Raw genomic sequence first — 14,589 nt, 5'->3', positions numbered from 1 at the left:
GCCTGGAATCTCACTAACGTTTTATCACAGAAGGAAAAAGGAGGGTTGAAGATAAATCTAAAGTAGAAGCCATCCAGGAGGTGTGGAACAAAAGAAAGTAAAATTATCTACTTAAACTGGAAGTCAGTTTTAATTCAATTTAACCAAACTCATAAGCAGCAAATTCTTATTGTCATTAAACAAAGGAACCAGCATTATTTTAAGGGTTAAGGGTTACTCACACAATGAAGCTCTTAAGATAATTACTGAATCTCTCTCTGAAAGTCTGGTGATTTGTACGAGAGCAATAAACCACGTAATATGTATCACTAGAAATGAAGATGTACATTTAAAACTACCAAGAAACAGAACTGCTAAATGCAGATTCTTCTTTCATTTAAAATCAATCCTCTGTAAAGAAAAACGTTATTGGACCCCAGCCTGTGATCGGCTGCTTTTAAAACTACACCTTACATTTCCCCTCAGTTTTTATCACACAAGTGCCTATTGTCACAACAACACATTTTCTCTCCAGTTGTCTCTTCCTAAATTCAAATTTGAGGAACTCCAATGCAACAGAAGGCTCAATTATTTTTTTTAAAAAAATCAAGCTAATCTCTCTTTTTTCCTTTTAGACGTAATCACAGTTTGCCTTACTCAGCCTTTGATGCTTATAGACAAAACTACAGTAAGGAAACAGGAGCAAGAATTATATTTTTGTGCAAGTTTTTAATGAACAACTGGAAGCAAGTTGAGAACAGAAATTAAGATGCAGGCAAAACTGCCTTGATGTTTTCAGAGCAGAGAGAAGGCCTCTTCAGATCCCTGCTCTGATTTTATTTTTTGTTGTGTTGATTGTTCCTTTCTCAGCACTGCCAGTCTCCAACTGCCCCATCTACTGGCAGCAGAGCACGGCTGGTGCATGAACACAGGAGAGATCTGATACAGAGCTGAGAATGAGATCTAACAGTAAAACAAGAGAAATACAGAAAATGGAAGAAAAATGCAAGCCTTTTCCAGATAGATTTAACACTGTACAAGGTATCTAATTACATGCCTATACACATCAACCAACACCTGCTCTTTTGTTGATGAGCTGTTTAGTCAGCATTTACTGATTCATTAGTGCTTCTTGTCTTTAGTTGCAAGTTCCAGGACTCTAAAGAGCTCCTCCCCAACGCTTTGCAAACATTTTAGGGCCTGGTGAAGAACATTCAGTAAGTATAAACAGAGATATAGGTGAACCACAGCAGGGTTAAGCGACAGAAAAGGAGCTCTGGCCATCCAGTTTTCTTCAAAGTCTTCAGCACCTTGAGCACTTGAGGAGGAGCTTGTCTTTTCCCCACAAATCTTTTATGAGGTGAATTAGAATCTCACTAGAGATTTCTCAGAGAGAAATAACAAAAAGATAATGCCACCTGTCCTATTTCATTACTTTGTGCAGAAGACAAAGATGCCTCCATGTAGACTTGTGTTAGTCCCTCTCCACTCCAGGGAAAGGAGAAAATAGGGGAGGGAGGTTTGTGAAGCCACAGGACAACGTGCACCAGCAATGTAACTTTTGTCACTTTTGCTGACTGTCGCAACAAGAGCAACTCCAAAAGCACTAGTTATTCTATATGTAATCCAGCACGCCCGATGCCACACAAAACCACTACAGCAAAATCCCTCACAGAGCCAGAAAGTTGATCCGTTACTCCTAACCAGGTACTTACCCTTTAGAGGCAAAAACATCTTTAGCCCTGCTCTCCTCCAAGGTTGTTAAGCCTGGTTCAGATCACAGCCCAGACTATATAATTTTGAAGTTTCCATCTAAAGCAAAGGCCAGCAAACTCACAAAAACTGACATGTTGCTGTCAAGATTGTGCCTCACACTGGTGGATTTTATCTGAAGGAGGAGCTTCAGTGCTCACTTTGTAGTGAGACATCATCCGTTTCCACAGCACAGACAGGCTGGCTCTTTTATTCCTCAGTAACTGCACCTTTCCATTTCAAAAAAGGTCACATCTCAATTCCTTAGACATTTAATATGAAAACTGGGGTTACCTGGGAGCAAGGTGCCCCCCCTACAGCTTTATTCAACAAGGAACTTACTGGCTTGCCTCATACCACTACGGGAAGAAGGAGAGACTCCAGATTAATGGCATGACCCGGTGAAGCTGGTGAATGCACCAAATAACACCAACATGCTTGGGAAAGGGGCTGCAGACAGGGGAACTCCTCCTGAAAAACCAGAGTGAGCACAGTGGAAGTGCAACTAATCCAGAAAAAACTAACAGAGGTGTATGAGGAGCACCACTGATTGACCCCATTTCGCTCTGAAAGAATAAGCCAGAATAAGTTTTAGAAGAGTAAGCTGCCATTTCCAGGGAAGAGACCTGGAAGAAGATGACAAAGAGTCCAAGAAAGCTGTTGTGATGCTCAGCAGCAGCGCAAGCAGAACACTGCTAAAAAAAGGAAAGAAAACACTGAACCACAGAGCTCAGAAAGGTCCTGCACCCTTTAAGCAGCCTGAGCTTTGTATTTCCAGAAAGACTAACCACATACATATATACAAAACTTACAAAATTCTTAACTACGCAATCCAGCACAAAAAAATACCAAGAGACACAACCCTGGATTTGACACTTTCTTCTTCCATACTGGTCAAATTGTTTTGTTTTCCAGAAAGCGAATCACATCAAATACAACACAAGAAATGTGAGTGTTTTGCAAACCAAAGCTTGCAGTGGAGAACTCTTCCTTCAGGGTCTTACCCTTCACCAAAAGTGATTCAGTCCATCAGGTCTAGAAAGTTTGTGCAAACTTAAGTGCACAGCTTTAGAGCAAGCTTTTCCTCTGTTGAAGTTTTCATACCCATCTGTCAGCAGTTTCTATTTCTGATGGGCAAAAAGGGTTTCAGAAGTTCTGTTGTTTCCTGAGTTCCAAAAATGAAATACATTTCTAAAAATCTTGACCTAGTCAGCAATCCCTGTCAGTCAGGACAAAGTCAGTTCCACCATTTCTGTGGCTGTGCAGGTCAGTTGTTGCTCTTTGCTGCACAGATCACACTCATACAGAACACAGTTTTCAGCAAGTACTAAAACCAGCTCCTGTATTTTTTTTCCTCTCCAGTGTATGTTGGTTTTGAGGTTACAAAAACCAGCTTCTATTGTGGTGTTGTGGCCCCAGAAGCACCTAAATGATTTAGGAGCTTTAGTCACAACAAACTCCCATGGCTTAGAAAAGTACCTGTGTAAGCGAAGTCTGAGAATCTGTTTGCCCTGAAGTCACAGACTGTAAAATAATTTATCCTAAGGGTAAAACCAGAAAGATCTTGAGCTCAAATCCCATGTTCAGAGAGGAAAGGCAAGCGTGCAGGTCCCGTTGCACAGTCCCTTAGGTGTAATGCCAGGGGCCTTCTATTTTCTGTTCTGTACACTGCCTCTCCCCGTTACCCCTTCACCCCAGCTGCTGGGGCAGACGTTTCCAGAGCCTCTCCAGCAGTGTTCGCCCTTGTTCCTGTGCTGTCACTCTCCCAGGCTTGCACCTGCAAACCCCAATATTGCACGGTATGGCAGGTTCTTATGGGAAGTGATTGCCACTGGTGTGCAAATCACCCCTTCTTTCTGTATCCCCCAGCGGTATTTGTTGGTTTGCATTAGGGGACTCAGTAACATGGATGCTCAAAGCTTAATAAAGCAATAGGCACCAGCATCTGCCCCCAGTCGTTGTATGCTCCAGTCAGCACTAACAGTATCATAAGGAAAAACAACAGGGATTTCACACAGGTCCTGATAAAAACTCAGTAATTATTAATGGAATAGTACGATGAGGAAGACAACATGCTGCACCGGATAGGACACTTTGGGAGGATGCTCATTTGGAAATCCTGTCCCTTCTCTTCCTAGCTGGCCTCTGGGGAAAGTCTTCCTTGTCTCTTTTCTCATTCTGTCTTCCCCTCTCACTCCCTTCCCTGCACCCCCAAGAGTTTTACCAGTAGAATTGAGGTATGCCATCAGCTACGGATCCACTAATAAACTTTTATTCATGTAAGCTTGTCTCAACACCCGTTGTGCATCACCCTTATGCATTCATCCATAAAAGTTCCTCTAAGTTTCCAAGTAGCCTACTTTCACTGAGTAATGAGCAAGTTTTTTAAAGAGTAGCCAACAATCTTGCAGATCCTACAGCTCACAGTACATGACACCACATCAAGACTTCAGTGCAGCGACACAGAGCACTACTGAAAGAGCTTTAAAAAAATTAAGCAGTAATCAGACCGGAGTATTCTAGAATTTGTGCAGACTTGTCGCTTTTGCAAGTGAGCCTTAAAAGGGAGAAAAGGTGTTTTAAGAAATTTGAACTGAGTTTTTAATGCAGTAAACTAAGCTTTACCTTCTGTAGGAAGAGGACAATCCTCACAAGCATCTTGGCGTGCAGATCCTCCAAGGTGAACAGAGTTCGAGGCGTGCGGATGAAAATCTTGGTCTTGCCATAAGCAACGTCGTGCTGAAATCCGTGACACTCTATGAGCTTCCTCACAGCGTCTTTGTCTGAAGGAAGGTCATGGTTTGGCCAAGTGAATTCCGAGATCATCTTGTACCTGGAATTACAAGTTACAATTTACAAATGTAAACTTGTCATCGAGGTTCTCAAGGCAGCCAACCTTCAACGCGTTCTAGAAATAATTAGGATCTAAATTCTAATAAAACTGATTATAGACAGAAGATCCTCAAGACATCCTCTGTAGCAGTTGTGATCCTTGAAATCCAAGGCAAATGGATGTAAGAGGCATGATTTTGTGAGACACTGAAAACACTGCGAGGAGCTCACTTCATCAACACTGAACTGATGCAATACGACAAACCTCGCCATTGTCCTCCTGCAGATTTGGCAGTTCCATTAGTCACACTTTCAGCATCCAATTTAATTTTTTTTTTTTTTTGCGTGGAAGAAAAGCTTTGGTTTGCTCACATTCTGCATAAGAAGCCAACTGTAATCAGTTGTTGTGTCGGAAAACCTAGATTTAAAAATTCTGCAAATAATTTTTCTCATTCATCATTTTGGTAGTAATTTCTAACAAATTCTATTATTTACCAAAGTAGCAGATAGTTGACTGCCACGATTTGTGCAATCACCACTACTGCCTGTAATTGTTGTTCAATCATTTCCTCCCATCCTCGCCCTCCAAGCACCTTTTTACACTAAGAGAGAGAATGCAGACAACTACAAATCAAACACGAAAGTAACCGCATCAGACTCTGCTCTCTAAGATTTACCAGCCTTGCAAAGTGCTGATTAGGTGAAGAAATGTTTGCAAAAAGCAACAATGAATTTTCAGCATAAGATTTATGGACATAATCAAAAATTTAATAGACATTTTCACTGTAATAGTACCCACATTCATGTTCTAAATAAAACAAGCATGCAGCAATCTTAACCACTTCTTTATTTAAAAGCCCACAATCCGAGTCAAGCATCAATCTCAATGTTTTAGACGTTCAGAATTTTCAGCTACTATTGAATGGACGCAGCAATAAACCTTTTTACTGGGGAATGGGTGCACTGCAGGAGTTACTAAACTGACTGAAATAAGCCTGAACGGAAATACATCACACTGTTGCTTTCATTCATCAAATTAGCCTTTCTGAATAAGCTGTTGAAGAGGGGGAAAAAATGGAGGCGCACACTGTGTCTACGCAGGGAACACCATCAGCACCAGGGATGCAGACTAGGGATCTTACTGATAAATAAAACAGGCATATTAAAAACCCTTCCTCAGACTCACGACAGAAGATTTTGCATTTATATTTGGCTGGCAAAAGCGTTCCTTCTCTCAAATACACGTACACACAGAACATAAATATTTTGCACTGGTTTCTCTTTCCTATTCTCATCAGGAAAATGTTCCCGCAATAATTAATTCACTGGGAAAATCTTCCCCCTTGAGACATTTACGTTATCAAAAAAAAAAAAAAGGCAAGCAGAGTGGCAGTGCAAACAGGCCTGCTCCGCCGATGGGGCCAGAAAAAAAGGGGTAAGATGTCAGAGAACTGAAATCCCCTAAGAAATGTTAAATTCTCTTTCTCCTTGACAACAACCCCAGGGCTATAGTATTTAAAGACATCCTGAGGCAAACGGACCACCTCCTTCCTAGCCCACAGGTGGTGGGACATGGTGGAATATCGTGGCAGTCCTTTTGTTCCTTTTGTTCCTCCAGGGCACGCGCGGTGCAATGCCACCAACTCCTTCCCCACAGCAGAGAACACGACCTGGATGCCACAGCAAGTCAAAATCCCAACCTCGCTGCTAATTATAGCGAGGCAGAACCCAAAATAAATCTGCTCACTGACACCACACCCTTCTCCTGCCTAGAGATCTTGACAGCTTTCAAGGTCATTTATATATTAAACATCCATTTCTACACCAACTTTGTCTCTCCTCCTCCTTCTCTGTACTTAGCTATAGAAACACCCGGCGTGCATGAGGCTGCTGCTAGAGTTCACAATTCCCAGTACAGCACTCCTAAGAACGAAGATTTTTGTCAGCCACTAAATTATGACGCTTTAATGAAAAATATCAGGTCTGCACAGGAAGCTGGGTCATACTCTTCACTCACCACCGTGCAGTTCACAGCTATCCCGGGGTCTTTACACGCTATGTTTAACACCGCCTGGAAATAGGCATGTGGATTCCTTCCTGGCGAGAGTGTTGGGTTACGCTCACGCGCGGCCATGCCTGCAGATGCCTCCCAGGCGCCGCTCTTTCCCCTGCCCCACACACATACCAATTTCTGAAACCCAATCAGCTTTTTTCAGTAGTAAGTTATACATTAAAACAAAATAATGCATCGCATCTATTGAAGATACACGGTCCTGACGTGCGTTTCACCCAACTGGAAGATGTAGTTACCGACTGAATGCGCGACATCTCTTGGTTCAACAAAAACATATTTAGATCCCACTTTACAAATCAGTAAGGGCAGACTGGTTTGCACAGAGATTAAGTAAAAGTTTTCTTAATTTCAAGGAAAGCTTGAAAAAGACATTTATTAATGGTCTTAACTGTGCTTCACTTCATTTCCTCCTACTGGTAGGAGGAAGATCAACAAGATCAACTACGTGGTTGATACAAGATCAACTACGGGCTAAATAGGAAGAAAATCCTTTCTTACAGAAAGGAAAGTCATTTTTTATATGTTTTTATCTATACATGTACTTACACATATATATAAAAAAGGCATACATGCCCACACACATATTTATATGTTTATATATATGTATGTATCTCTTATCTATATATAACCTGACATACAACTCCTGTCCCTTCTAAGAAAAATCAGCAAAACAAAACACAGGTTTTGGGCTCAGAAAATCTGAAAGCTCCAGGGTCCTGTAAGGGAGTTCAACATCAGTTTGTGAGACTGGACTTTTAGAATATCTTTTGCAAATGTAAGCCAACAGATAACAAAGTTACATCCCAAAATCGCCTCTTGCTGAGCCACTCTACATCTGTCTTAACACGTGCCCCACATGCAGTGCTGAAGGGCCTGGCGTCTCCTCCACGTTCTCAGTCTGCCAATAAGCCTGTTAAATATAAAGGAACAGAAATCCCTTGTGATCCCTGTTCAAAAACCACTCAAAAAATGTGCAGCTTGTACCACAAATCATATCCCCCAGCCCCTGTAAGAACAGGGTATGTCTCACCCAAAGAGAAGGACAAAGAATTTTGGGAAAAATAAAACCAATATCCAGGCCAGAAGATTTTTATTTTTTTTTTAACTTAGAAAAGTCAGTGTAGACTGGACTCAGAGCAATACTGTGATATGCAAATACAGTATCTGATACCTTACACTGTAGATGTTTAATCCTACTCCAGGGTCCGGCTGAACAAATGTTACAATAGCCTGAAAGCTGTACCAGTTGCCATGTGTTAATTTGGTTTACTGGCTGTAAACACCACTTCTGGTCTTAAGCTTACAGGAGCTCATCAAACGTTCATTAAAAACAAAGCAGCTGTTTATATTAATAGTAATTACCCAAATCTTAGGAGTAAATTGTAATGAATTCCACATGTGACGGAAAAAAAGCAAGCTCTAACCCCTGCATAATGTTTAAGAAAACTGCTAGACAGCACTGTAGGCTGTATTTAGTAAGCCAGACCCTTTCGTTCCACTTCAGGTATCACAAAACATCCAGGCAAATCTCCACCACGAACAGCAAAAGATCTTTCACCAGCGCTTCACGTCTAACGCATGACATCCCACCTGCCTGAATAGTTTAATTTTTTTCTACTCTCTCGGCCATTTTCTCACCTGATACAATAACAGAAGTGAAAATCAATTCACTATGTCATCAGCAAGAGGTTGAATTCATAGTACCCATGCTAATTTACTGAAGCCATAAGACAAATTTCAATCTAAACCATTTCATTTGTTATAAGTCTGGTAGGAATTAAGAGGGCAAGAAGCATCAAAACCACATTTTAACGGGGTCACGTTACTATCCCTGGTTCAGACTTCCAGTTTTAAAGTCCAGAGGTTTCCTCCTGCATAACGTCACTGTGCACCGTCGAGCGCTTCCCAAGACACACAATGTCTGTCTGTCTCTCTCGCTGCAACAATTAATGTTCAGAGAGAAAACAGAAGTTAATTAGCTCTGGGTTTAGGGTTATGCTCTGGGGAAGAACCTCATTACACATTCCTGCTGCAGAGAGTAATACAGCAAATGAATTTTAGCAGAAAAGAAGTTGAGCCTGAGTGCCACGTACGCACCTCTAAACACATCTGCTGCCACAAAATGAGAGCAACCAGAGTCCCTGTTAGACTCGTGTTTTATCATACCCAACAGCAGGTATTAAACCAAACACAACACACCCATATGCTCAAGAGTGAGGATCACAGGCCCAGAGCCTTAAGACTCTTCACTCAAGGGGAGGCAGCCAAATCACACACCTCATTCCAACATCTGAGCTGTCCCGCAAAGAGCCGAACCACAGACTCACACCGAGGCACTTGCCAGCACCCTTCTTACCTGTGAAGAAACTTCTCGTACGTTTGGCGGTAGGCAAAGCCTGCTCGGCGGACTCTCACGTTCTCCAAAAGGCCAAGGTATTCAACCTGATGCCTGCAACGCTCCTCGTCAAAAAGCTGTGGTGACTTCTTATCATTGGGCTTAATGCAACGGACATAATAGGGCTCCTAAGGGGACAAATCAAAGCGAGTTTTACTCAGGAAGAAAAAAGTTGATGCAGACACGACTGTTTCCTCATGAAAACATTGAGATGTCAGACCACGGCAGTCATCTGAATGAGGTTTGGCTGCTTGACAGGAATTCCAAGGTTAGAACAGAAATGGCAGGAGCGGCACGTAACGCGTTCCTCCCTTTCGCACACTGCAACGACATCTGTTACAGGATCAAGGTGTTGCTCATTGGAGTTCAACCGTCCTTTGCTATATATCAGAACCAGTTTCACGTCCCCCTTCTCTACAGACTTTGACAATAACAAAAACAGTCTTCGTAAAAGATAGAACAATGTAATTCATTGCCCTGATTGTTGGATATGGCTTTTCCAGTATCGACATCTAGAAGCAGCATGGATTACTGTGTAATAATTAAACTAAGCTGAATCAAGTCCTCTAAAACCTGCAGCAACATGCTTGAATGATGGAAATCACTGAACACTACCCTGTGCAGGGCAAAACGCAGCTATCGTCCATCCCAGTTCAACACACAAGCACCACACCTTCCACAGGACAAACAGATGTCACCAGCACACAAGCTCCTCTTTCTGCACCCCTGGGACTGGCAGAGAACGTTGAACCAGTGGCTTTACTCCACCCAGCACGGCCCGGGCGGTCCTGCCCCGAGCTGGCTGGGCTGACCCGGGATGTTCCGGTGAGAGTCCCACAGGGTCGCCCACCTTTCACTGCCAGCCTGCCTGCACCCATGAGATCAGCCCCACATACAGTCCTGCAAGACTGTTTTTGATGTTTACTTTTATTTTTACAACTTTCATTTAGGCCAGCATGGTCTATAACTAGCACCAGCCCGTAGAGGGTGGCTGTAAGTCTTTTAAATGTATGTGCTTTCATCGCAATGGGTTTTGAAGTCCATTCATTTCATTATCTTCATTGCTAGCCCTTGCTATCCCACTTTATTAGTGTGGAGAAAAGCAATTAATAAGCATCATAAAGGCTCACCTTATTTTTTCAAGGTAAAATTGTATTCTTATAACATTAATATGTATTATTTTTTAAGTAGCCCTTGCAAAAGGAGTGGCATATTCTGCAGGCTGGCAGAGCCTACTGCTCACCAAGTCTCATCACCAGTCAAGGAGAGAACTCAAAACAAGCATCCCAGTCAGCTCAGAAAGTCACAATATGTCCAGAGACTTGCTTCAGAGGACACAGCAAAGATGCACTTAAACTGGAATATTTTTAAAAAATCAGTTTACAGCAATGCCAACATTATGATAAAGGGAGATAAGCAGCCTGTCTGAAATCTTAACATTAGAAGATGTCACCTTTCATAATCACAACTGATAACCGAGAATGAAATTTCAGCAATTTTCCCCCGGACTAGATGAAACAGGTGGCTGTGAAACCATCTGTAAAACTGCTCTGAGTAACCAGAGGCCCCTTCTCAAAAGGGAAACCTCAAGGGTTCTCCAAAGGAGTCTGTTCTGTTCCAGCACTGCTGGATGGTTTCAAGAGTGATTTGAATGAAGGAGCACAATGTGCGTACTAAATCTGTAGGCAATATACAGTTTGAGAGTGCAAGAACCCACAACACAAAGGAGTGGTCTGGAAAAAAAAAGGGGGGGGGATTAATTTAATGAGGACAAATGCAAAGTTCCACACTTAGGCAGAAATAGATGTATAATAAAAGAATGAAAAACTGATTTGACACTAGTGCTAAAAAAAGATCTAGTTCTAACTGAACATGAATCAAGTTCATGTTTTTCTAAGGAAGGGGCACAGGAACAGGAAAACTGTAAGACAAAAAACCCAACAGTTTCTACTTAACTGAACATTACATTTAGTTTGGGGCACTGCAGTTCAAGTGGGATGTAAACGGCAGTGAGTCAGTTCAGGGAAGAAGAAGAAAGATCAAAAATCCAGAAAATGTGACTCAGGAAATACTGGTTTAGTCTTGAAGGACTGAGGAGCCAAATAATGATCCTGATGTTAGACTTTATACACTTAAAGGGTAGATATGAAGAAAAGTAAATATTCACAGAATCACAGAATCATCTCGGTTGGAAGGGACCTTGAAGATCATCCAGTCCAACCGTTAACCCAGCACTGACAGATCCCAACTCCACCAGATCCCTCAGCGCTGGGTCAACCCGACTCTTCAACCCCTCCAGGGATGGGGACTCCCCCCTGCCCTGGGCAGCCCATTCCAACGCCCAACAACCCCTTCTGCAAAGAAATCCTTCCTAAGAGCCAGTCTGACCCTGCCCTGGCGCAGCTTGAAGCCATTCCCTCTTGGCCTGCCGCTGGGTCCTTGGCTCAAGAGACTCATCCCCCCTCTCTGCACCCTCCTTTCAGGCAGTTGGAGAGGGCCAGGAGGTCTCCCCTCAGCCTCCTCTTCTCCAGACTAAACCCCCCCAGTTCCCTCAGCCGCTCCCCATCAGACCTGTGCTCCAGACCCTGCACCAGCTCCGTTGCCCTTCTCTGGACACGCTCGAGTCATTCAATGGCCTTTTTGGGGTGAGGGGCCCAAACCTGAACCCACTCATCGAGGTGCGGCCTCACCAGTGCCGAGCCCAGGGATAAGATCCCTTCCCTGTCCCTGTTGGCCACGCTATTGCTGATGCAAGCCAGGATGCCATTGGCCCTCTTCAGTTTTAGGACAAAGAAGCACTGGCTTTAACTACTGTATAAAAATTCAAATTAGGGCATCAGGAGAACAAGGAATGGATGCAGAATGCCTACAGAAAAGAGGGGAGCCTCCACCAGCAGAGAGGAAGAAACAGGATCATCCTTGACTATCCTGCCTAGTCCTGACATAACCTGGAGGTACGCAGCACTAATGACAGGCACGGAGCTTCCACTCACTAATGAATATGAATAGGCTGAATATGAGTAATGAATAGGCTGAGATATGGAGGCCTTGGAAAAGCAGAGCCTCGTATCCTAGAAACTGATACGAGCCACTGGATCTTCTGGGGAAGGTGTTGGAGTGGAACATTTCTCTGCTTTCTTAAGCATGCAATCAGTGACATCAAGCTGTGCTTTTCTCCTGGAGGGCTGTCCTTGGGGTAGGAATAAACAGCACTGAGGAAAGCGAGCAAAATCTAAGCCAACCACCCATGCAAGAGCTGGCAGCATCCCTGTGCTGCCTACCCTCCATGCAGCAACCCCGGAGTGCGTAAGTCGGTATGGGGAGTGTGTGGGTACACAGAAGGATGTGTGGGCAATATATGTTCTTACATCATCTCCCTTCTCCCCTAGTGACTTCATTTCTCCCCACAAAGTGCGTCAGGGATAGCTCTTTCACAGTCTTGTTTGGCTCCTTTCCTTACCAGAGAGGCTGAGGCAAAGCTGCACGCGGTGGAGAACCAGCTGAGCCCTCTGGTAGGGCAATGATCTCTTCACCCTGCTCCTCCTTCCATCTCCTCGGAGAGCAGTGGGCTCAAAAAAAGGAGGAACGCTAAGGACACAACTTCCCCAGGGCAGCAGGAAGGCAAACAAAAGCTCTGTTCTGCATGAGATCCTCTACCCAGGTCACCACCACACTGAGCACTTTCTTCTGCCACGGTGATTCGACACAACCCAGACCTATTCTGTTTGTTCTCCTTCCTTAAGGAGACGATGGTGAAAAATAATGTGTTGGTACAATTTAAAGAGTTTTAAGAGATTAACATATTAAATTTTTTGGCTTTCTCCTGGAAATTATCTCTGCACTGAAGGTAAGAAGGTTTACAAGGGTCTTTATTCACTCAACAGTCTCCTCCCAGCTCTCAGAACTTGCAGTCTGCGTGGGTGATGATTTTTCCTTCAGTTGTAGAGCTTGGCTGTGCCACGGGAACACAGCTGTCACCACGCTCTCTCAGACAGCGTGTGTCCAACTATGAAGGTAAGAAGCAGCCCGTTCTGAACTTCACATCAGTGTTGAACTAGGTTTGATGTGGTCATGGCAGCTACAGCTGATGAGGAGGAGGAGTTTGCTGGACCTGATGCCTGCAGTTTATAAGCTCGGTATTGTAATCACTCAGTTGTATGGCAAGAAACAAAGGCCAGGTCATTCATCTGCTAGAACAAGTCTCCTGTGTGACTGGAAATCAGCCATTCAGGGGCAATGCAGGTCATACAGAGAACTCCCTGAATTACACCTGAACTTAGAAGCTGTGAAAGAGTCTGCAGTTGTGAAGGTGAATGATCTGCAATTCTCCCTAAACCCTCTTGCTAATGTTCAGCTTGAGCCACTTCTCCATCCACACATTAGTCACCCTTAGGACAGACCTATCTGTGTTAGCGACATCAGAATGATGCCAGCCCACGCCAGATCTGCCCCCAATACTGTTGTGTTGCATCTGATGCCAAGATGAATAGAAAACCTTTGATGAGATTGATAGAACAAACATTCTGATCCACAGAACTGCAACATCTTGAGAACACGGGAACCAAATTAAAGAAGTCATTAGGAGCATGAAGAAAGCGCATCCACCCCTCTGCCTCCAGAGGAACGGTGTCACTTGTTCATTACTGACATCGCAGTGTCCACTCCACAGCTATTCATTATTGCTAATACCTAAACACCCTTCACCACTACAAAGCTGGCTGCTTGGGTCATCATTCGTGTCTTGCCATTCAAAAACAATCCGTGACTTCAAGCCCAGCACAAAGAGGAGTGACTGTATCTGCATTTGATAAAAAAGGCAGAAGTCAAGATGCTGGTTTCCTTTTGGAAAACAGAAATAGGAAGTTCCTGCACAGACAGGAGATCATCTATCAGTGCAATTACACTGTAATTAAAGCCTCTCAGCAATGACAGCTACTAGGGTAAATTCTAAAGTAGATTATTCCATGCTTACAATCCCACCAGCCTCAGCTCTTCAGGGGGATAATTATGCGGCTCCCATTATTGCACCATGAGGCTGTCAAGCCTGGGAGCTGCATTTTGTAAATGGAAGAACTGAAATACAGAGACACAAAGGCCCCAGTTCTAAAAGCTGTTTAGATGCTTAATTGCAACTGATTTTTCTTTTTAAAATGAAGCTGAGCAATTTTTAGATTTTCAAGCCTTAAAAAGAAAATAAACCAGTTTAAAGTCATTGCACCGTAAACAAACTCCTCCTTGAGAGATTTCTTTTCCATAGTTTATAGCTCGTTAGATGAGAGAAGGGATAGGACACAGGGCTGACAAATTTGTGCTAGATATGTCCAATCAGTCACAGTGATGACATTATAACTTACTAGAGATGAAGCTGTCAGCCTGGATAGGAGAGGAGAGGTATGGAAGAAGGAAGAGTCAGACAAAAGGAGTTACAGACAAGGAGAAGAAAAAAAAAAAAAAAAATGAAAGAAAAACAGAAAAAAAAGATGCATGTCCAGAGAGAGTTCCTAGAGAAGCTCATCATTTACAGCCATGTCAGCCAAAGGACTTTCCGTGTCAGTAT

At 43.3% G+C, this 14,589-nt stretch overlaps 1 protein-coding gene across 3 annotated transcripts in view; it reads right to left on the bottom strand.

Moving 5' to 3' along the window:
* Positions 1-14,589, bottom strand: part of MYO1D (myosin ID) — a 166,635-nt gene that overhangs the window by 91,957 nt on the left and 60,089 nt on the right. For all 3 annotated transcript variants that reach the window (XM_074892275.1, XM_074892276.1, XM_074892277.1), the window contains exons 15-16: positions 8,994-9,160; positions 4,357-4,564 (exon numbers count right to left, since the gene is read on the bottom strand). In XM_074892275.1, the coding sequence (XP_074748376.1) occupies positions 4,357-4,564; positions 8,994-9,160 (375 nt within the window). The remainder of the gene's footprint in view (positions 1-4,356; positions 4,565-8,993; positions 9,161-14,589) is intronic.

The sequence above is a fragment of the Strix uralensis genome, chromosome 22 (assembly GCF_047716275.1).
Source record: "Strix uralensis isolate ZFMK-TIS-50842 chromosome 22, bStrUra1, whole genome shotgun sequence".
Taxonomy (NCBI): Eukaryota; Metazoa; Chordata; class Aves; order Strigiformes; family Strigidae; genus Strix; species Strix uralensis.
Note: the sequence above shows the minus strand (reverse complement) of the source record. Positions and strands in the feature narration are given on the sequence as shown.